Raw genomic sequence first — 24,941 nt, forward strand, 5'->3', positions numbered from 1 at the left:
AATATATACAAAAAAGTACTGAAATACTAATATTTTCTTCTTTCTAGAAAAACCTAAAAAAGGGCGGGTTGCTTAACAGGCTTGGGAAACTTATCCTCCATGTACTATTAGTCTTGTGCTTGACTCTCCTAATAAATAAATTTATCAAGGTAAGCAAATAACTTTTAATACAGAAACTTACAAAACGTATTACGTTAAAAGCTATTTGTTTAGCATCTACAGTAATATCATTAAACAAAAATTGCAATGAGATTTCACTGCATTTCAGAGACTGCATTTTAGAAATGAAAGATCATTTTGCTAATCTTTTTGGTATATAGATTTTAAAACATACTCTTAAAACCATAAATTAACACCAAATAATGGAATACCTATTTGTAACTTGAAGCTCACCTGTAATTTTATAACAAGTGTAGATTTATACTGCATTCTGATACTGAAGCTTAATTTTTTGATACTTAAAATATACTTTCCTTTCTTTTTCCCCCCTTTGTAGAAAATTCTTAATCTTGAGTCAGATGAACATATATTCAAATTCCTGAAAGCAAAATTTGGATTTGGGGCAACAAGGTATGGTTTATCTGCAATTTTGCTTTTTTTGTATGACTTCATTAAGCGACGCCTGCAGGTTGTTCTCATTTAAAATCTTGGTGATAAACAACAGATTTTTACCTCATGTTTATGTCATATATTTTCCTTCATAATAATCTGCACCACTATGGCTTTATAATTTCTTGGGAAAAAAAAGAAACTTTGATCCTTTTTGACATCAAGTTATGAAATACATGATGACAAGGATTATTCTTTTTTCTCTAGAGATTTTGATGCTAACCTATATCTTTGCGAAGAAGCGTTTGGTTTACTACCATTAAATACTTTTTCAAGACTCTCGGATACGTTACTTTTTTACATCTACGTATTTGTTCTCTCCCTTATGACAGTAGCAGCTGTAATTGTTGCCTTTCGGAACCTCAGGTAAAATATGTTTTTAAAATAATTCACATTTTTATCAATTTTCTCTTCTTCAACAGGCTAAGGAACTGAGAGTTGAATACAGCAGCATACAGTATTACTTTCCACAGGTACTAAGGAAACAGTAGGACATATAATAGAGAGATCCGGCAAAATCAGTCACTTCCTATTAAAGCTAAAAACGTAAAGGATGTAACGAGCCTAGACAAAGGAACATTCTTCCCTAGATTGCTTCAAGCTCTTTTGTTTGCTGTTGAAGTTTTGCAGTATGTGTAGAGTTGGTTGGGGGTTTTTCGGGGGGGGGGGGGGAGGCAAAGCAGGGGAAGGGCGTCTTTATGGAAAACAATGTTAGTGTCTTTAGTTCATCCCATTTTCCCTGTGCAAAGCACTCCCAATCAAAGATTTCCCTGGTGGGATCCTCAAACTGCCCAGAAATGTGCAAGGATAGTCTGTGCTGAACTTGCTGTGATCTGTGTGAAGATGCAGGAGCGGTAGACTGCAACAGTGCATCACTGCTGCCAGTTCCTGTAGCTAATCTGTAGGATTTGGAGGTATTTACAGAACACTAGAAGAAAATTAGTACTGAACTGCTATTTAAAAAAAAAAATTAAATGGTTCATTATAAACCTCTCAGTTTTACATTTGCGACCTGGGCAAAAGTTAGAAGGGATGATATAAAACTTGATTAAGCAAAAATTCAAGGAGTGTCACATAACTAATGCCACTCATCGTAGATTTTATCGAAAACAGGATAAAAGAAGGAGGGGGGGAGGAAGAGGATCTGAGACATGCTGAAACTATGTTATGATAATTGTGAAGTCATAGTCATCTGTAAGGCATTTTGGTACTATTCAACCAGCATCTTAAAAAACTTACTCCATCAATCAATTTTAAAAACAAAGACTGCAGCACTTATTTTCTGTAATCCTAAATGTAATCCCAAACATTACCCTAATTTTTAACACTGCTCAGTTATCCCCCACCTGAAAAATCAGGGAAAAACCCCACACATTTAAGCAGCTTCTTTTTTTTGATCAGCCCTCCACATACATTCACAAGACTAGCCACATCAAGCCATAACCAGTCCTTTCAGCACTTCTTTTCTGCGAATTTACTTCCAATCTATGGCTTTGGTAGCATCCAGATATACCAGCACAACCCCACAAAACACAGTTAAGTTCTTCACTCTCATCAAAAGCCCTGTGAACCCTGTGGGAGTAGCTGCTTCAAGCAATAAAGCAAGCATGCCTTTCTGTAAACAATTTTATCTCATTCTAAACCAGTTTATTTAAACCCATTGCATTTCCAGAAAACTAGACATGAAAGTAAATACCTGATGCTGCATCAAGTTGATGCTATCAGGCTTAATTATATCATAGATACAATAGAAGATTGTGGACTGATAGCAGCAGTGTTGCTCTTCAGCATTAGAAGGATTAAATGCTTTTTAAAATACAGACAACCATATGAAATATGTTACAGAACTTAATATAACACTTGTTATTTCTTCTGTTTAATCAGTGGTTCAAATCAAGTCCAGTTCATGGAAAAAATGGAAGAATGCACAATAACACTGAAGCCTGATGCTGCTTACAACTTAATGCACACAGTTCTTTTTGGATGTCTGGCATTAAGCACAATGAGGTATATTTTTTTTTAAATTCAACTAAAGGCTTTTTTAGACAATTGAGTATATTTTTATAAGAGTGTAAAATATGCTGACCACAAACTGATAGGATCATGAACCTTCTTTCTCTCCCTGGTGTGTTTCTGCTTGTAGACTGAGGCATTTCCCAAAATTCTGCCAAAGAGAATATTTGGAAGTTTGGGAGCAGAGGTGTTCTCAAGAGCACATAGCAAAGTCAATCTTTTACTCAGTTATTTCAGAGTCCTGACAGTCCAACAAAACTGTTTTCAGAATTTCTAACTGCTCTCATCAACACGGCTTAGCAGAGCTCCAGATGATCAGCAAAAACTTGTCTGTATTCTTTCAGAATGAAGTACCTCTGGACATCCCACATGTGTGTATTTGCCTCTTTTGGCCTGTGCAGTACAGAAGTATGGAAACTTATCCTGAAGTGTGTTCATCTCTACACATCACAGAGGGTTAGCACTATACTTACAGCATTTCATGAAATTTGTTTTTGCTCCATATCTAAGCCAAACCAAGACTCAGAATTATAAGAAATCTGAAATGAATATTGTTTGTAGTCCTCTTAAACTGGATATCTCTGAAGCATATTTGTAGAAATTTAGGAAGTCAAATGTGTTTTCTAGTGGTTTATATATTAAACAATTCCATTTGAATACACTAGATGGCAATATAGATGTGGCTATGAAAAATAACCACAATTTTACTAAAGTCTTAATCACCACATTAAGAAATCATCAGCAGTCTGAGAAGACTGTTACAGACTATTATAGTGAATGATAGAGTGTTTTCCACTTTGTAGAAGACAGATTTAAGTATATAGATATAAATCCATCATTTGTGATGGGTCTGTAATAAGGGTTTTACTTGAAAACAAAATCAGAATATGGTCTTAAAATTCAAACTCTGTAAATACCACCACATGATAAATATGTCAGATATCAATACATTAAAAATTAAGTCTATCCAAATAAATGTATCGTCAGAATAACCAATTTTTTTTTTGTGATTTCTCTTAGATGCATGTGATCAAGTATTCTGTACCAATAATTACATTACTATACATTTCATACAAGGTAAGAAATTTTTTTCTTAATGTTTTGGCATTTTTTAGTTGCATGGAATTTTCTTTTTCTCATAAAGGGATGTTGTTTTATAAATAATTACATACAAGATTTGTAGCTGAATTTTAAAAATTGGGATAGACTACCTGAAGTGCAAGTACCTTTATGCATATGAAACTGTATATAAAGGATCAATTGGGCTCATTTGATCCAAAGTAGTTGTTCATAGATAGAAATGTTTGTCTGATTATATGTGTAAGTTATGAGGTGTTATTTAAATGCATAATTTTATGGAAATGTAAAGTGTCTGGTTTGGTTTTAACTAAGTTGTAGATAAGATGCAGATTGTTAAATTGTGTAATGATTCATTGTAGGAGCAGAAAAAATCATAACGTTCTATACTGCTGTGCCTCCTCTCATATGTTTTAAAGTACAGATCGTTAAACTAGTCAAGTACCTATGCTATCTTCAGTCTGTCCCAGAAACAAATTACTGTGATCAAATGTTTAAATGTAAATACATAAAACATATTTAAAATAATAACATGTACAAGATTATTAGCCTGTCTATCAGAGCAGGGAGATTTAGAACATTCATTTAATGGGCATACCATTCTTTTAATCTGTATTTACATAGACAAAAAATTCAGGTGCAACTTCAATGGAAAAGTTATTTTTGCAATACCTAGTGTAAGATGAGAATATTTCTGTTAAATTACCTTCAGAGAGACTCAAGGTGAATTTAATTAATGAAGTTAAAAAGGCAGTAGTAAAGCATAACAGTTAAGAAGGCTGGTAATAGACTTCACTCTGGAAGTCTGTTCCCCCCTTTAAAACAGTGAAACGAAAAGTCAGAAAAGACTGTAACAGTTTGTTTAGTAAAGTTACATTGATGTATTCTACTTAAATTTTCTTATTATTCTGCTAGAAGACTTTTCAGGATTTTTTTTTCCATTGGTATGCTGGTTAGGGAAGTCATTTACCGTTTTCATCATCCGTGATAGAAATAATGCCATTTCTTTTGACATGGGTGATGCCAAGAGCATGACATTCTAATAGACGGTCTAATGTGACAGATCAATTAGGAATAATTTTCCTCCCACTCTTTATGAGCAGATGTGAAATTCCTAAATCCTGTCAGATTCAATTCTGAAGTCAACAGAAGTCATTGATTTTCATAGGCTTTAGATCAGTCATTAGTTGTGCTCAGTCTGCCTGAAAAGCATCACTTTTGTGGTTTTTTTTGAAATATAGGAAATACTTTTTATTGACATTAAAAATACTATTTTTCAAAGTGCTCAGTGGGATTAAAGAAATACATCACCTCTCAGTATTTTTTGTCTTAAGTCAGTTCTTGCAGCTACGAGAGGAGTAGGTATCTTTGTGCATGTGTCTTTTCTGCAAAGCTGTAGGAGTTAGTGAGCCTTCAAGAAAGAAGCCTACCTGACAGACAGATAAAACTTGTCACCAGATTCCCTGGCAATGGTCAGAATAAAAATTCTTACAGAGAGAGATCCAGAAAGCACCCATTGCTTCTGTGAGAATGTGTTTATGTATTCTCTCTCTAAAACCTTTAGAAACAAACCGACAGTGCCAGTAGATTTTGATAACAGAGACTTACTTATCTCTCTCCTTTCCAGATAAGGATTTATCTGTTCATGCACTGTGACTGCTCAGATGGCATGAGCAGCTTGCATATTCACCAGAAAGTTAACTGGTCATCATGGCTAGTTTTCTTGAACTTGTAGTAGGGCAGTTTTGTATTTCATTGCCTGTTACGGTTATGTTTGTCAGAAGAACTATTCTTTAATGCCATTCCTCAAAATAGGAGTTTTATGGGATTATTAACCTAATCCTGAATAAGCTAATGAAAGCCTCTTTTGAGGCATGTGGTTACTACAGTCCCAAATAGATCACTTGAACAATAATTTATTGATACAGACACAGCTACAGTGCTAGCTATCTTTCAGATTTCAGGCACGGTATGTTTTGAGACCTATAAGACATCTATATTTCTATTTACACACATTTTCTTCATTAGTATAGGCAAACATCTTTTACATAAAGTGAAAGTGCTGAAGTATTTCCATACATACTTTAGCTGTGCTGCAGATAATGCAACGTGTATATAATGCAGTACTAAATATTATTTATGTTTCAGTTCATACTCTTTATAGGTAGATTTCAGCTGTATCTGTGTCCATTGCATTTAACTTCTCAACAGAATAATACCCATCAATTTGTGTTTGTATGTCGGTCATTCCTAAATAAATTGTTGGTACTTAAAATTAGTTCCTGAGCTTCAGCAAGTTTATAGTTCCTGGTTTTGCCAAATAATCTTGGTTTTTATTTACTAGTAAACTATCCATTCATGTAATTTCTCAGACTGTGTTTTTTATCTTCATCGTGGCCAAGTCCTTTTGCTCCAAACATATACATTTATTGCAGCCCATAGCGCAACATATTCCAATGATCTGAGCAATCTTCGGCTATACTGAAGAGCTCCCTGTATGTACCGTATATATTTAGCCTTTAAACCTAAAGTTTGCAAGCTTGACAGTCTGTAAAAGAAATGACAAAAGAAAATGTCATGTTTATTTCTGTTCATAATATCTAATCCTGTTACTCTAAGGAGATTGAGATTCTTAATTTTCATTCTTAGGCCAACAGTAACTATAAATAATGTAGTAGTACTTGCTTTTCACTTACACTCAGAGGCCAAAGAATTAATGCTTATACTTTTTGAATTCAAAATAAGTGTCCTTGTATTTGAGAAGTACTGAACTCCCACAATCATCAGTGGACTGTTCAGCACCTCCAAGTTTGTGGCTAGCACAATTGTCTAACTCTGGACTTTCTAGCTAGAATGAAAAAGATAGGTTGTTTGTGGGGAAAAGCTGCAAGCTTTTCAAAATCTCTGGGTTCTTATCACAGCCATTGAGTTAAAAATTGTCAAGTGTATATCTTCAATATATATATTGGGGATAGTAACTATTAATAAATCAAAGTACACTGAAAACCCAAAGCACCCCAGGCATTCAATAAGAAACTAAAGCATTGATATACTGGATGAAATCCATGATCATGAGCCAGAAGGATAACAAATGTGAAAGAGAAAGCTGAAATCTTTCTACAGTGTAGGGAGTTGGGATAGTGTTTTCACTCACAAATGATTTAATTCTACTCCTGAAAGTTAAAAATTGTCTTACATCCACCAAGGAGCTAGAGTGGGGGAACAAACAACAACTTTAGTACTTAATTCTCCTAATAATTCAATTTCTTTCTATAGTCATGTCATCAAGTTCAGAGTTTATTATTTCATTTATTTTTGTAGATTCTAGGTCTTGGTGATATTTTTCAATGAGTAATTACATACCTTAGGAAAAATATCCCCCATTATCAGTTTAGAGTATGCCACCTTTCTGTTTTCTTGGCTTTCTTTTTGGTTTTGACGCAAGTCAGCAATAACGTGTCATAGTACCTTTTCCTATGCAAGTGTTTTTTAAGCCTTCTGGAAATGCCAAGTCCTTAAGATTTTTCCAGTCCAGAACGAAATCCCTGTTTTGCTAATTTAAGCCACTTGACAACAGACTTCTTTTCCTGAAGACTTTGACCCCAGAGATCAGCGTGTTACCTCTTTTACATACCACTCATTATTCTGAACAGTTTGTTGCATCCCCCTTTGCTTATCTAAAATATCTGATATACTCCGTCTGTTCTTTTTATCCATTCTTTGTGTCACAGTACACTTTTTCTCAATCTGACATATGCTTGATTTACAAGACAAAGTTGTTCTATCAGTGTTATTGGTCCATATTTTCATATGCTTTACTTGTTATTTACTTTGTCATTGTTATTCTATTGTATTTGGAAGTCCTGAAGTTCCTCAGTTTTCTCTTGGCTTGACTAATTAAATGTAATATTACCTGAAAATTTTGCTACCTCAGAATTCTCTTTTTAAATTCAATAATAGCAAGCCCCACTACCAAAATTTTCTTCTAGTGAAAACTGCTTGTACTCACTCAAAAGTCGCAGTAGTATGACATTGTGGCTTGAAAAACCCATCATCGAGATTAGTTAATGCCATATAATAGTCCCAGCATTCAGTAGATAGCACAGCATCATTAGATTCTCAGTAGATGCAGGGCAGGCTTGCAGCACGATCTAGAAGCAAAGCAGAGCGCATTTCCTTCTGTCTCCAGCCTGAAGGACTCGAAGCTCTCAAAATGTTTAGCTATCCAGGGTAGTTTAGCAATGAAGAGAGGAAATTTTGATTCATTATGAGACTCTACAGCCTCATTTCACAACTGCTTAATTTATTTACTAATCTCTGGAGAGAGCTTCTGAAGAGCAGAAATATGTCTATTATAATACTACTGTACTTCCCAAAACTCTACGGTTGTGATACTGCCATAACTATCTTTTAGATGTTTCTCAGTCTACCAGTCAGTATTACTTTAACAAATGTATCAAGTAAGCAGTTAAACTAATAAGTATCTTAATTGGCCCAATTATATCTCCTGCTCTCCAGTCCTCCTACATAATTACAGTTTTAGTGAAAGAATGCATATTTTTGCTAAGTAGCTCAGCAGCATCACATTCAAATTCCTTCTGAACTCTTGGATGAATATTATCTAAATTGGATGATTTATGGCTTTTTAGATTATCAGGCAGGTTTTCTTGCACTTTTTCCTGTGACGTTTCACTTTGCAAGCTAGCAATCCTTATTATCTAAAGAAAGCAGGTTTGGAATAGGTTTCACCACAACACCCTCTGTAGTAAAGAATGATGCAAAGCAATCAGTTAGTCATTAGCATTGTCATTATCTTTCTTAATTGCTCCATTTTGACCTTGAATATTCACTAGCTTAAACAACAAGAAACGCTTAAATAAATCTTTGTTCTGTTAGCTTTTGGGGGGGTGAGGGTTAAGCTTTTCAGTACCAATTTCAATCCTTATTTCTCTCCTCCAAATTTGATTTATGTCTTCAGTAAATTTTGAAATGTTTTCTCTCCGATAGTCTATTGAATATTGCCGTTCAGTCACACTTTACTTTTTTCCTTCAGTGGTTCTCTTCTAATTCAAATTTCTGAAGTGCAATTAATGGCATCCATCATCCACATCTAATGATTTTAACTTCTGATACAGATTTCCTATCTTTTTTTTATTTAGTTGTAAGTTGTCTTTCCAAACTTAATGATGTTAATTCCTGAGGCCTTTCCTTCGCATGTAATCATAGGCATTATTAATAGCTTGGCTGTTACATATTGAACTGTTACGTGATGCCTCTTTACTTGTTCCTTTTCTTAAAGCTTGGTTTGTCAAGAAATAACTTAAAACATTAACATTCATCTGTAGGCCAGGGAACTGAAACGTTTCGCTTGTAAAGTAGATACAATGCACAACAGTCACATTTGGTGGCAACTTTTAGTTTCCTATCGATTTTAAGATACAAACTGATGTTAACTAATAGAGTTCTGGAAACCTCCAGTGAGATGTGCATCCGAGAAAAGATGTTAAAGTCAAACTCTGTATTTGTACTGCAGCCACCTGTCCTTCATAAGAAGGGTAGATATGCTTATGTTTTGCAACTTACCCATGAGCTGGACAAGATCAGGTACCAGCTAAGAGGAAATAATATGTTTCAACATCCAGAACTTGTTTTGTTCATTCTGTCTTCAGTTTGTTTTATTTTGTTTTCATTATAGTTCTGGCCAGGAATAATGGATGAACTGTCAGAGCTGAGAGAATTCTATGACCCAGACACCGTGGAGCTGATGAACTGGATTAAGTAAGAGGATTTTTTCTCTATTTAAGTTAAATGCTATTTGTGTAGATCTAATGTTCTTAGTTATAGTGTTCTCCTTATTTGTCACAGCTCATCAGTGAACTCTGGTGACCCATGGAGATAGTTAAGGATGAATGGGCTATCAAGAGGTTAGCATATTAACGGCTGTGGAGAACAGCTATATGCGAGGTCCCCCAGGCTGCTTTGCGCTGGTTCAGTATCACGCTGCTGTATTGCATGCGTGTAAGGGAACCAGCTGAGTCCATTTGCCCCCATAAGCACACGTAGTTTTCCTAGCTGAAAGAGGTCAGTTTGGAGGTGTCAAGCTTCTTCCATCGTATTATAGCTACCGCGTCACATTAATAGATCTTTGCAGTGAAATAATTTTATTTTTTACTTTTTCCCCCCAAGCTGGTGTCCTTCTCTTTTCAACTTTATAATTTTAAAAAGCATGGACGTACAGTTGTAGGGCTGGAAAATCTGTAGTTTACAGCCTGTTCCTTGAATGTTAAAATAACCTAAATTGTTTATACTTATTAGAATTAATCCCAATATGTGTTCTAAACTGTAAACAAAATATTTGTAGTTGAACTAGAACTTGCCACGGCTAAGCATAGGTGCGAAGTCTCTTTCAGGAGTACGAGTTAATCGTTTCGAGCCCACCTCGTCACTTCTGCTTTCTCACAGAGCATAGGAAGGTATTTTTTAGGTGGAAACAGCTTTGAATACTGCATGTAGAAGATACTGAGAAAAAGGGCCGGGTAGGATGTTCTCTGGAGGACTGTGAATTTAAGGGATATGTTCTCCATTAACATACAGCAACCACTAAAAACTTTCAGGTTAAGTTCTGAACAGAGGAATTCCTGGGATTTGTATTTATTTGGAACTCTGTCAAAGATTTAAAAAAAAAAAAAAATCACTTTCGTGTTCTGGAGGAAAACATTCTGAGAGTAAATCTGAATTTACTACATTTTGCATTGAACTATTTGAAGTATTTCCTTGGAGCCTTGTATTGTGTTTTCATATGCAATGAACTTCAGTGAAAGCAGTCGCCCAGCCTATTCTACCCATAGCAACATATTTACACTCCATAATGTTGTATTTCTTTAATCCATAAACCAGAAGGAGTAATTTAGAAGGAAAATATATTACAAGCCTTCACTGACTTATTTTGAAAGCAGGCCATGTTTTTTTCCATCATTTAGAGTCTTTGCAGCCATATTGACATGTTTTCGTGACTAATGTTTACCAGCCAGTTCCATTTAGCACTACTGTTTTATTAAAAGATGGTGAACGTATGATAGTTCAGGTCTCCTGTGTACAATAAATGGAGCTATATATAGATTTATACATAAAATATGCATGTGGAGTTATTCCCAGCCATGAACTGGATTTGACTGGATCCGGTGAGAATAATTTTTCATACGTTCTTAGTGCTGAGAATGCTAAACTGGTGCTTGTCCTCTTTTCATTTTAAGTCATGACAGACAATTACAGAGGGAAATTTTCTACTTAGAATTTATTGTGTTTAGAAATATTATTCATGTAAAGAAGAGTTAATTATCTATGCTTTAAATACAAGTCAACAAAATTTATGGTAAGTTTCTCGAAGTGGGACAGATTTTCTTATGTTTTGATGTGTAAGAAAAATATTTTACTATACTAACACTTGATAGTTCTGCTGTAGTTAATGATCTGTCAAGGTTGGTGTCAGGAACTAATCATTCATTATTAAAACTCAGTATGAGAAGCTCTAATTTGTCATGTATAGCAGTGAATTAGGAATAACTCATCTGTCCTGCAGTCTCTCCACAACAAGAAAACCCTTCTATCTGCTTAGACCTAAATGCATATTAACTTGTCCAAATATACAATCTGAATAATAGCCACCTATTAGTCTGTCCACTGTGAAGTGTCTGCAGATGTATTTTTTACTCTTCCCCTTACTAAAATTACCATAACGTTTTCAGGAAGATGTACTGGTTTATATCTTTACAATAAAGTTACTGCATAGTATTGGACTGCATCTGTTGCAGAGTGCAATTTTTTACATAATGATCGTGCATATCCCAGTCTCTTGCTTTTTCCTACCCACTACCTCATTTTCTTAGCTTTCTTAAAAAAAAAAAAAAAAAAACAAAAGTCAAGAAGGTCCTGCCAGCGACCCAGGGATAGTTCACAGCTGTGTTCCCAGATGGGAGGTATATTAAAATTCTTAGTTTTGGTCTTTCTCCCTAAGACAACAGGAACAACATGCTCATTTGTGAGATGGGGAAGAATATCAGTAGAATGAGCAAATCAATAGCGTGAACTTCCCTACTCTGTTTACTTCTGGTAAGTGTTTAAGAAGCAATGTCTTCTGCCTTTAAAGGGGAAACCTGTCTAGAATTGTGGAATATTTCATAAGCAGTTACCAAAAATCATAGAAAAGCTTCTTAGAAATCTCAGACAACAGCCAAAACAGTGGAAAAGTTAACTGAGACTGAGATTTGGCAGAGCATAGCTGTATGTCAACTTTATTTGAATCAGGTGTGGGGGACAAGCAGGCAAATTTTTGTATTAGTGGAAACCCCACAAATTTCCAAAAAGCTCCTAAGGTTACAGAAATGGAATACCTATGTTTCAATGGTGATTCTTTCATTTAGTAATTTATATTAATGGCTATATTTTAATTTCAAGCCAGCTATAAATTTTAACTCTTCACTCTTACTTACATGCCTGATTTTCAAGGATAATCACACTGAAATCAACACATATTCCAGACTTTAAAGGCAATATTACACTTCTGGGGTTTTGGTTTGGTTTTTTTTTTTTTAATTATTGTTCTTAAATTCTTGGGCTTATCCTTTGTCATTGATTTGTCAGTAAAATTCAGGCGTGAACCGGATAGTGCCTGAGAACTAGGTTTATACCAACTGTGTAGGTGCACTCATTTATGTGAACAAAATATGCATGCATAAAATTGAGGCTGGGACTAACAAAAATGCATCTTGTTGCTCTTTCTTTGTGGCTGTCATTTTCCATTTTTGCGATTTTCAGTCTTTCCAAACCAGAGGGAAAAAAAAGAACCATGACAGTTTGACTGAATGTGCTTTACTGCCTATCATTTGCAGCTAAACCTGTAATATTTTAATGTAGCATTCTGCAAATAAAAAGACTTTTTTTTAAAGAAAAAAAAAAAGTAACATGGCATATTCAAGAACCCCTTTTTAGACTCTCTGTTTCTCAAACTCCTTTGCTTTGTAGATTCATATTGCACCCAGGCACTAGTAAGGGAATAATCTGAGATTTATCAGATTTTATGGCTTTGAAAGCCAAGTACAGAGTTCAACTCCGCAGGACTTTTAATAGAAATAGCCATTTTATTTCTAATGATGTAACCTATAATTGCAACACTGGCCATTTCTGTAGGGCTTCCTTAAAACCAACTCACAATAATTCTATAGCACCTTAGAAGAGAACGAATTACTACCACTTTTAGAGTCTGTGCAAGTTAGGCATAGACCTGTAGTTCCTGTAAAACCCTTTTATTTTTAATGAGTTGTTCTTCAATGTTTACATAATTGTCTAAGTTCTTAAGTGTAAGTAAAGAAAAGCTTTATACGATGTATTATAGTGCTTAGTTTACCCATTAGTTCAGCTGTAATTAACTTGTTGAAAGCTTAGAGCTTCAAAAATAAATGAGATTATTTGTTCAAAATTCCATCAGGTCTGCTTGGAATGACATTTAAATTATATAATGTAAATCAGTTTGACCTGTAAGTCCTTGTCATTATTTAGTGACATTTCGTACAGAATAAATTGTTTGCAGGTTGGGCAGCGTGGTACGGAGCTTGGCAGAAAGCTATAAAAACAAATTATCCTTTCATTTTATACATCATTTGTTCAGACATTTGTAAAAATTGCTTCGTTTTTCTATAATAGAGAAGTGTCATTCAGTGGTTTGAAGCACATTAGCTGCCTTGGATACAGACCACAGCAGATAGCGTCTGACTCAGGTAGGAGCATTAGAGAAAGACGCTCGCATGAAATGTAGAAATCATCCGGTACCTGAAAAATATTAGTTAATTGTCGTATCTCCCTCTAGTGGCTGTTTCAGAAGATAAACGCTCAGTAATGGCCACCAGCTGAAGTTCTTTAAGATGTAGTTAAGGAGGGCAGACATTGCATGAAGCTCAGCATCACCTCCCAGCTTCCCAGTGTCAGCCCACAGCAGTGAAAGCCACTGCCAGGTTTGTGTTCTCGGCACTGCCTCCAGTAACGCACGGGAAAAGAGTGCCTCCGATAGCCCTGGCAGTAGCACACGTTGCTCTGGGAACCGTCTGAGCTGGCCCCAGTAAGATATGGACAGTGATATGTCTTAAGGCCTATAATTTTCTAGGACTTCAAACATGTAAGTCTGAGCCTCAAGGAAACATCTGCCGTCACCTGCAATACCTGATTTTGAACTCCATCCAGGACCAAGGCACCTAAGCCAGTTTTTGAAAAGCAAGCGAGGGTCACTGGATTACTTGTAAGGTATAGGAAGAGGAGGAAGTGCTGGCAAAACTCTTAAGACCTGATAAATAAAGAATGCACTCAGCTATATTTCACCCCTTCTGGGCAAGCATGAATGCTTTTAGAAAGGGAGGAATCGAACCCTGCATCTTCTACGTTTTTGACAAGGATTTTTACCAGTAAGTTATGGAAAACAGACACTATCACCATTTTCTCTAGCTTTCTTTTGTAAGAAAAGAGCTTCAAAAGAGCTTGTTTCTTGGGATTTTTTTGTTGTTGTTATTTTCCTGTGGTTTTTGCCTTTGGTACTCCTTGTGGGGGTTTTTTAAGAAAGTTTGATTCTGCAAGTTTGCATTATATTGGGCTTTTTAGGAATCAGAGGTGCAGGATTGACTTGACAAGGCGAAGTCAGGAGATAAGTACTGCAGAGCGTTATAAAATTTGAACGGATCTTGAACAAACACAGAAACAGACTTTTCCTGCTAGAAGTTTCCCAGCCCAGGCATAAACACCGAAACATGTTGAAGGTGCTTTGAGAATCCTCATTTTCCTTGAGGTGGCTAAGCGCTACCAAGTCCCTGTGTGAATCTCATCCATCTTCTTTTCAGCTTAGACTAAAGAATTGCGCTTTCCTGCAGATGCAGGGATGAGTCCTAGTTGACAGCCTGTCAGGGCCATTACATCTGCATAAAATTAAATTCTAAGACAAATTCATTTCTTTTAAAGAAACATTTACTTGATGACACTTGTGGCTTTGAATATTTTAAGTAAAAAAGAAATTTTTAGAAGAGATTAAATATTTTCAGACTTTGAAATGAAACTGGTTTTATGAATTGCTGGAAAACTAGTCTATCAGTAAAGTTGAACTGGCCTATTAAAAATACTATCTCTCTCCTTCCTAGATGGGATTAATGTACCAGTGCAGGATTTTTTAGGAAGAGTTTGTAATTATTAATTCATTTGCTAAGCATAGTCTCTTGAAAGGCGATAGTAAAATTTAATACTTATCTCTTAACATTTTCAAGCCGATCATGGAGCTTAAAGAAGACTGAATTCATAGCTGCAGCTTCAAAAGGCTCCCTAAAGTGCACCCCAAAGTGTCACAGTTGTTTGACTGCTGTAGGTGCCGTATGTGCATGTATGTGGGTGTTAGGCAACTATTCGCATTCCTTTCTAATTTCATTTTACTTGATTTGATGTATGCTTCTTTCTGTTGTTTTAGTCTTCATGGAACTTTTCATGGTTATATGCCTACTAAGCGCTAGAAAAACACTTAAGCATACTATGACCATTTTTAATTAGCCTAATTATAGTAGTCTGTTGCCTGGCATTTTTACTTTATCTTTTTGCTATGCCCTTCTGTTGTGTCTTTACATATATTTTAGATTGTAAACTTGTTGGGGGGAAGGTGAGCAAAAAGTCATTTTTTCATTATGGGTATTTAAACAATACAATCCTGAGATACCAAGACTGTTATTTAGATAACAATTCTAGACGTTGGCTTTGAATTTCAGATGAGATCACTACCAATAATTGACAGCATTTCTGTCTGGCATCTTCTGCACCCCTCCCCCCCTGCTTTTTGCAGCTGGGGTGTCTTTTTTCATCATTTCTCTCCCACAGTTGTCATACTAGGAGGATTAATGTCTCACATAACAAAGTTTTCATTCCAAGTGAATGGTGAATGCCAGGACAGTAACAAGAAGTTTTAGCATTCAGATTAAATAATCCATTTTACACAGAATACCTTATATATCAGACACAAATCTAAGTTACAATAAGTTTCTTGAAATATTAAAAGAATTAGGATATAGAGACTTACAAATATTCAGAGGCTATATGAACCCAAGAAATATATGAAATATGGAAGTAGTTTGAAATTTTCAGGATTATGTTTTCCCTAAATTTCCTCATAGTGCATAGTAAATTTTTTATTTGCAGTTAGAGAGTATTATCATGATTTATCTGCTTCATATTTGAAGAAAACACAGTTGCTTGAACAGTTTGCTCCCTGAATAGAGGAGAGGCAGAAAAATATTTTTTCAGTCTTTTTTTTCCTTCTGATCTGTAACAAGCAATGCAGAAATGCCCCTACAGAGACTTCCTCAGACTTATCGACGTTTGTTTAGGTCAAACACTCCAAACACAGCAGTGTTTGCTGGGAGCATGCAGCTATTAGCAGGAGTCAAACTGTGCACTGGACGGACCTTAACTAATCACCCCCATTATGAGGATAAGCATCTGAGAGAGAGAACAAAACAGGTAAGAGTATTCCGATTGCTTAAGCTAATTCTTATCCATATCGGTGGCTCCATTCCAGAAAACACACGCCATCTCGAATGGCACATTGCAAATGACATCACCTGCTTTACTCATTGAACCTAACTTATTTTCAGATACAGGTCCAGAATTTAACTTCTTGTGTGAATCTCATAGTGCTTTCGGCATCTGCTCACTCACTTCTGGCAGCTGGTGTATGTCTGCGTAACTGTACCTACAAACTCCACACAAAGCTGAGGAGATTGTTTTAAACTATCCTTTCCTATAATTTAGACATTCTGAAAGTTTTACAGGCATCTACCAAGGCCTTTCTGGAGACAGCAGCACCATCCCGTGTTTTTGTAGTCAGCGGCAGTACTATTGTGCATCGTAGCAGCCATAACATAGAAACTCTAAGTGGCTACCGAATAAAGCATTTTTTTAAAAATATTTAATTCAAATCACATGGATTATCAATCTATCTCAATTCTTTCTCTGGTTCAGGATAAAGGAATCATGAAAGAGCAAAGAAAGAAAGAAAGAGTGGCGATGCATTGTGTCTTATAGCTTAGTTTTCTTCTTCTATAGATTTATCAGATCTATGCCAAGAGATCTCCTGAAGATGTTTACAGAATACTGCGATCCTTTGGCACAGACTATGTGATCCTAGAAGACAGCATTTGTTACGAAAGAAGACACAGTAGAGGCTGTCGGTTACGTGACTTACTTGATGTAGCTAATGGCCATGTAAGTATTATGTACAAGATTTATAAAGAAAATACATTTTCCTTAACTTCTTTTTGAAATACAATTACAATCTGAAGTAGCTTGGGTTATTTCCACTTCATCGTAAGTGTGGGAAGTAAAATCTAATGGAGCCTTTAGACATTCTCAAAATCACCAAATTGAACACTGCTTGCTTTTAATGGTGTTTGATACTAAAGGAGGGAGGCACTCAGCCTGGGCAAAATAAGTAATCGCTTCCTGATGAGCTCCAGTTTAGCAGTACACAAATAGCGTTGCCTTTCAGAGCGTAAATCGCTTCACAGCTTCAGTTCCCTCGGGACCAGCAGAACGTTGCGTTACTCCATTGCGTCAGGGGAGGTTTCAAGCATTTCTGGGGCTGGCATGGAACCACAGCAGGCCGCGTAACCCCAAGGAGATACGCGCCCCTGACAAGTCAGCTTTACCCAGAATAGAGACAACGATACTACACACCTTACTGTTTTAAACTCCCACTTGTTTCATACAGTCCCTGTTAACAAATCCAGCCAGCCCGACTCTGAACGTATCGGCGAGGTTGTTTTTAGTTTCTTGTTATTGCCTGTAACTGTGAATTGGCTGAGGATATTTCACAAATCTCTTCAATTTCATTACAGATCATGGATGGTTTGGGAGAGAATGAACCTGATTTGAAACCTTCGTTGTATCCTCGCTTCTGTGAGGAAATTAAAAAAAACCTGCCTTCCTATACCATACACTTCACTAGAGTGTTTCAAAACAAAACATTCCATGTTTACAAACTTGCTAAGCATAAATAATGTTTCCAACCATGGCTTCAAGTTCAGTATTTTAATGCTAGGACCCACATTAGAAGATGCAGAAGTTGTTTACAAACATGTTACATTTGTAAGACATTTTACGTTGATGGTTTCTTGTTTAATTACTGTGATTCTTATTTTTCAGACAGTTAGTTTAGTTTTGATAACATGCTCGATGTTGCCAAAATTTTCGTAGATTCATAAATAAATGCTAGCAGGGACCATTTTGATTATCAAGTCTGACCTTCTGAATACCTAGGGTATAATCGCTTTCCAGTGTTAACTGATGGGACGACACACGAAATGAGCAGCCCGCGTGACCACTGCAGAAGAGCTAGCCTACGGAGTTCTGCTCAGCAGTTCGGATTTTTACTATAAAATGACAGAATTCAATGAAGGCAGGCCACGCTACTCCTATACTCAGTATGCATTATCTCTGCGTATCCTTAAAATAGTCACAAAAATTAGGTTTTGTCTTATAATCTGATCCTCTTTGACAGATCCTTGTGCTCTTTCAGTGCCTCTTTTTTTAATTCCTTGGGAATGTATGCGGATGAGTTTCCAAGCTCGTGAGTGTGATTGATTGCAGAATCAGTGAGTGCAGAATCGGCAAACAAGTTTGAAGAGTAAAACTTCAATCATTGTCCAGCATTTTCAGTGATACAGAAACATACTGTTTTATAACGTTAAGCATTTAATGATGGAGTGTTATGTGTTTCTAATGAGAATAAAGGCTGGAGCATGCTTGATACATGTTGCATGTTTGTATCCTCGTAAAATGCTCAGAACAAACAAAGAAACAAATTTCTCAGCTTGGATTCTCACACCACCATTTTCTGTATTTGCTTTCTGAACTACAGGGGGTCCTTTTTCTCCCCGTGTGAATTCCAGGAGTAGGATACCAAAATTGAACACTGCCAACCTTACAAAAGAAAAATTCATCTCTAAAATCAGCAGGAAACTTAGGTACTTAAAATACATTCAGGTATTAGAGCTTTGCTTTCCGTTACTTCAGACAGAAAGCTATATGTTTTAGCACAAAGTCGTCGTGTCCTTGCTCTTTATCCTAAAAACCAGACTACAGTGATTTTAAATTGACTTGGAAGATTAAGTGAAGACAGGCCTCAATCCTGAGAATTTTGTGATTTGTTTGTACCCGTTGTCTTTTTACCGGCTAGAACTTTGTGAATCGTATTGACTTTCTAAGTGCTATGTAGATACCACACGCCTTTTGCTGTGTTTTAGCGCTGCTTTAGTTTTATATTGAAATTAGAGATTAAGTCTGATTGAAAGTCTAACAGTACTCTCCAACTTTAATTAGACATCCACTAGGATCATTTGTTTCTTATGAAAAACAGAATTGTAATAATCAAGTGCCTCTAGGCCAAAGTTGAATTAACATTTGGACACCTATAAGAGTGTTTGTGGCCTGTGCAAATAACTCAGTTATAACAATTACCACTGCAATTAATTTCTAATGATGGGAAACTTAAAGTGCTACTGATAGCAAACTCCACATTTAATTTAATCAAGATGTGTAACGAGATTAGCTTTCACAACTGAGCTGTGTTCCAATTCCAAATGATTTAAATGTTTTCCCTTTTCAGTTGTATGAAGGTAAATTACTGAAGAGATGGAAATGTCACATGCTCAAACAATTTTATATTCGGTAAATACTCATTAAACAATGTTCAACATCTTTCCGCACTTTCATGCTAACACAAAAGGAAAGTGTGCTTTAATCAGACGGTGTTTAAATCAAACATTGACAGTAGCTAGGTTGTTAAACTGAGCAACTGAAACTCCTGAGTAATTTCTAGCCTGTATCCCTTAATGAGGTTGGAGACCACTGCAGTTTCACATAATACAATAATAAAACATTTTAATCAGTATTAAAACTTTAATTAGGCCCGTAATGATGCATGCCCGTTCTTGCTGAAAGCATGGGTCAGTGAATTCCTCAATGAGTGCCTTACAGTAATTGAAAACAAGCACACGTAAGGTAAATTGTGTCTCGGCTGTATCGTCTTATTTTAAAATGTGGTTGTATCTTTCTTTAAAGGTGCAGTAACTTTCCTCTGATGGAAGTGAGAGATTCCAAGATCCAGTGGTACCCTGTCATTTTCAGAATTTACTTGGAGGTAACAGCTGAGACTAAGAAGTCCTGGCTGTAACAGTAGTTATTTTTAAATAGATTTTTTTCAAAAACACAGCCTCTGATGTTGCCAAAGGAGGAACTTAACCTTTTTGTAGAAACTACCAAGTGCAAATTTTTTTGTTTCATTTTTGTTTTGTTTTTTTTAAAAACAAAATAGACCCCGAGCTACCCTAGGTCTTGGGGAAGCAGAAAACCCAAGGGCTGTGGTCCAGCACCACCACAGTAACATAGTTTCTTCTCGCAACACAGACCTCCCCCAGGGTAGCACACCAGAAATTTGTAGTAGATACAAAGTATTTTGGAGATTGCTTAACTAACTAACTCTGCTGCTCCCAGTCTTTAGAGCCAAGGTAGCTTGTGACGCTTTGAAACAACTCCAACAGTTCCTCTATCAGAAAGACTTAACACTGAAGGGAAGGGCGCCTTTCAGTGACTACGCAGCACAGCATTCAGAAGACCAAGCTCCTTAAAACAGTAAAATAGAAAATGCCAAGGGACAAAACCACTTACCAGCACAGAGGAAAGCAATGCACGCATCAACACAGCACCTGCAGAGCAGGAGCAGCTGCTTCCCTGCCCTGATTTAAAGGCTTGCCCACCAGAGCAGGGCATGCTGGGGCAGCTGCAGCAGCGGGGAGCAGCCAGTGCCGCTGAGGCGTGGGGCTGGTGGTAAAAAGGGCGGCGTTCCCTGCCCCTAGAGGTCGGGTGTCAGAGACTCCTCGGAGGTAGGTGGTGTTTGCCTTGGCTGATGGTAATTATTATTTTCACTACTTCCGCTGTCTTGCTGTAAGCTATGTTCACTGCATTGAAAGTGTGCCATTTTTTTAAAAATAACTTTACCTATTCCTGAGCTACATCCTGATGCACCTTATTTCCAAGTGGCTGCTGTGGTGTCACCGGTTCATTGTACGACGTATGATCCACCCCCAGGAACAACCCTCGTGGCAGTGCATTTACCGGTCTTACGAAGACCTAGCAATGGGAACAGCACCATCATGACTTCGTGCGTACGTTACTTGTTGTCTGCAGGGACTTTTAAGCTGCACGTTATCATCAGTGGCACTGTGATTGAATGACTTCTTAGATCACAGAGACAAAATGTTACCAAGCAGCCAGAATGTTTTTAGGGAAGAAAAGCCTTTGAGATCCATAAGTAGATTTTCATTTCTTGTTACAACGTTCTGCCGGTGCGATCTAACACAGTTATTTTATAATATGTTGTTGTAAGGAGATGTAATGACTATTGTATACTAAATAAATTGTGTTATTTGAAAATCACTTTTTGGTTGGTTTTATGTTAGGATGGGTTGAGAGAGGTGCAGTTAGGGAATGAGCTCTGTTTTAGTCCACATGGAGGAAAGCAAAGTATTTTTTAGCAGGAAGGTTTGGCTTTTCTCGGGCTTGTTACGTTGCATTTATCACTGACTTTCGGAATCCTCTTTGTGTTTTAACAGCTCGCTGGGCTTCCTTTCTCTGTTACAAGTTGAAGGTGTATCATCAGCCATGATTTTACCAGTCATCCCCCAATACACGTCAGCTGTAGCAAGGTCAGTAGGCTGAGGCAGTTACTCCAGTTAAGTCAATGTAATTTGCTTTGACCAACAGGAATCTGCTCGTTTCCACATTGTAGCTCAAGCGTTAGTATTCTTACTTGATGAAAAGAAACATGCATTCTTTGGGAGAAAAACTACACGTATCAAGCGCTTTGTTTGAATTAGGATGTCCTGATACAGGTAGGCTTTTAAAAAGCTAGGCGCTCTTGCGGCAGGGAGACGCGGGATGTGCAGAGCTGCACGTACAACTGCCCGGCACGTCGCCGTCTCATTTGTGGTGCCCGAGTGCAGTCACACCTTCACAGGTGTAGTACTGCCCTTAAAGTGGGCTGTTGGGGAGTTCTGGCACCAATGTTAATTAGGTACAGACAGGACTTCTGCAAGATTTGTTGAATTAATGGACTGTTACCAGCCCACGGTGTGCTCATATGGGGGATTCGGGGTGCCAGAGAACCAGGTTTCTCAAAACCTCCTCATTCATCAATTGGTAACTCAGTTACCAATAGTGTGGTGCAAGCTTGTATTTAAATCCCCAGGAAATGACCGTGGTTTTTATCATTTCTATAATTAAGAAAATGCTCCACTTTAATCCTGCTCCTTCTACAGCCACGGTTTCCCTCCTAAACCTGCTGGTCCCAGCCAGTAGGTCAGACCTAAGGACAATCAGCTTTCGCATGACTTGGCTACATGTCATGTACTTGGAATGTTATTTTAAAACGGGAAAACCCACAAAGATTAATGTAGTTGACAGGCAGACAGATTAAATACTAATATCCACATGATTATTTAAATTTCAGACCTTTACAAATATTTTATACTAAATAAAATGTTCTTACTACATGTTTAAAGTCTGTAAAGAACGTGGAAGAAGATTAATAAAAGTACCAGATTACTGAAAATCCCACTACCTAGGGACAACAGTGATTTTTTTTTTTTTTTTATTCCGTTTTTTTTCTTCCCCCCTCACCCACTGCAAAGCTTTCTGTTGCCAAGCCAGCTGTCCCTGTTCTTGGGCAGCGTCAGCGCCGTGCTGTGGTGAGCTTTTTTGGAGCGGTACTGAAGTGTTTGTACGTGTCGGGGTAAACGTGGAACAAGTGAAGATATGATTTCAGAAATTGCACTGTAATTAAAAGAGCAGCATGCAGATGAAAACAGATAAATTAAATGAACTAATTAGTAATCCCTAGAAAGGAAAAGTAGGGTTTAATAGGGCATGACAGCTGCAAATGAGTATGTATGTCCTATTACTGAGACTGTGTCTACACAAGTTCCTATAGCAGTTTTAAAATATTTTCTGACCTTTTGTTTTATACTGTATATTCTGTAAAGCGTATGTCTAACTGCAATTACACAAGCAGCTCTGAGGTTGTGGTTGCTATTATTATTTATGTTTGTTTACAAATGAGTGCCATAGCTGTAATAAGGATCGCAGTGCGCATCCTCCGGGTCAGCTGCTTCTCGGCGCCTAAAATCCCAGCATAGGGAAGCACAACTGGAGTAATGCTCTTGACTGTGAAGTTAAGGATTTCCTCCTTCTGAGACTCATTGTCTGTCTGTTGCAAAAACCCGGACCACGCTACTTGCAAAAAGCACTGGGGTATCTGAGAAACGTGCTGCTCTGTGGCCCCAGGCAGCTGCAGCACGCTGGAAAACTCAGAAACGCCAACGTCTCCCACGTCTGTAACAAGAGCTCGAGTCCACGCATCAATGAGAAGCAACTGCCGCTGCCCTCAGCTTTTCAGAGAGAACAGCATGCGCGACTCGTCTGCGGAAGCATCTGATCAAGGCTGAAAGAGAAATCATTCAACAGAGCCCAGGCTTTAGTCAACCTTAAATATATGCAAGGAAGAGACATCGTACACAGAAGGCTTATTTATTATTTATACGGTGCCTTAGATGTGCATGACACTTCACAGGCAAATCCAGTCCTTGCCCCAAGGAGCTTACAAGCTAAATTAAATTCAGCCAAAATGACAGCATAACATACGGAAAGAACAGAAGGTATGCAGACAAAACTACTGCTGTTTGGGGAAGAACAGATTTTAGTGCACAATACAGATTTCCTTTGTTTTCCATATGCCGTTTGTGACCGCTACGATCATGAAATACAGAAGCTGACGTACCTGACTTGCAAAGGCTGCACGATATTGTAGCCTATGTCTCCTTACAGGTAAATGGATCAGTGAAATTACAAAACCATAGACTATGTACCATCTGTCAATCAGAGCTCTTAGGCGTGGGTAAAAATGGCGTTCAGCGTTTCCAGCTGAAAATGCCACATTGTCTGCAGTGTGCAACCATTAGCTGGTTGTGGCTCGAGATTTTCCAGTGTGCCACAACTGCGTGCGAGAACAAGGTATCATGTGACCAGTCCTCTGGGAAAGGTGCAAATGAATCCAGCCTGCAGACTGCACTGACCCATTTGTTTACGGGGTTTTTTTAATATATATAAAAATAAAAGCCAGACCTCCCAAAGCAAGCTACTGATGCAACTGTAAGCAAAGGTTACATTGGTTTATGCTTTGTTTTAATGAAACAAATTATCTTAGAATCTATATGATATAGTCATATAATCAGCTGATAGATATATAATTTACATATTATAAGATATAAAGAAACAGCACAAAATGAGATTGTGTTCTTGCTGTGCTTTACTCCTTTTATATATACAAGTGGTCTCAATTAAAAAAAGATTTTTATGGAGCCTTCTCTCTTCCAAATTTTGTTGAGTTTGGGGAAAAAAAAAAATCCAGAATACTAGCTGGACATTAAACTGTCTGAAAAAGGGACTGAGAATTTAGAGCATAATATTCCACCCCCTGCAACCGCTGTTAGTTTTTCCCTGTGTTTCTCTGTCCCCAATTCATCATGATTTTCTACTACAATGTACCTGAAGGAGGCCTGTATTACTACGTGCTGTCATGCATGGGTTTTGGAAAATGACCATCTTTGAATTGTTAGACTTTTGGCAGGGTTTTGTTGATCACAGGATTTTAGTTTTAGAAGTCCCAGTGGCGGGTGAAGTTCTTTTTTGGATCTAGGAAAGCCCTTCAGGCCTCTGCCATCCTAAAGACACCAGCTATTCTGACAACATCCAGGGGACGCTGGGTTTCTTCTTCACTGAAAATGCACCCGCGTCCCCCGTCAGCTCTTCCCAAGGCATTACCTGGCCACAACTGCAGCTGGTCAGTGCTTCTGCTAAAACAGTCACTCTCCAGCCTCTCAATCCTCATTCTTGCAATGCTTCTATGAAAGGAGGTTTAGCAAAACATGAGGGACAGGACTGTAGATGATACAAATTACATGGTTCCAGCTGGTCCTTAGCTTAGACTCAGTTTAGTAGCCTATTAGGAAAGAAAGATTATAGTGAACTGTGGTGTTTGCTACTGAAATTCCGAACTAGTGACCTTTGAGGCTCAGACCTTAGAAAACCTGGCCTTTTAATTAAGAAAAGTATTT

General features: G+C 37.3%; 1 protein-coding gene across 6 annotated transcripts in view; it reads left to right on the forward strand.

Moving 5' to 3' along the window:
* The window catches only part of DPY19L3 (dpy-19 like C-mannosyltransferase 3), a 38,688-nt gene extending 17,520 nt beyond the window's left edge, over positions 1-21,168 (forward strand). For 3 of the 6 annotated variants that reach the window (XM_082320916.1, XM_082320918.1, XM_082320917.1), the window contains exons 10-19: positions 48-149; positions 497-570; positions 817-975; positions 2,494-2,616; positions 2,967-3,078; positions 3,643-3,699; positions 9,395-9,477; positions 16,101-16,233; positions 16,819-16,977; positions 17,610-21,168. In XM_082320916.1, the coding sequence (XP_082177042.1) occupies positions 48-149; positions 497-570; positions 817-975; positions 2,494-2,616; positions 2,967-3,078; positions 3,643-3,699; positions 9,395-9,477; positions 16,101-16,233; positions 16,819-16,977; positions 17,610-17,771 (1,164 nt within the window). In that variant the 3' untranslated portion in view covers positions 17,772-21,168. Of the gene's footprint in view, positions 1-47; positions 150-496; positions 571-816; positions 976-2,493; positions 2,617-2,966; positions 3,079-3,642; positions 3,700-9,394; positions 9,478-11,713; positions 11,809-16,100; positions 16,234-16,818; positions 16,978-17,609 lie in introns of those variants that run through there. The other 3 variants (XR_014229110.1, XM_082320919.1, XR_014229111.1) reach the window with 3 other exon arrangements.
* The last annotated feature ends 3,773 nt before the right edge of the window (positions 21,169-24,941 follow it).

This window comes from Platalea leucorodia (assembly GCF_965183815.1).
Source record: "Platalea leucorodia genome assembly, chromosome: 8".
Taxonomy (NCBI): domain Eukaryota; kingdom Metazoa; phylum Chordata; class Aves; order Pelecaniformes; family Threskiornithidae; genus Platalea; species Platalea leucorodia.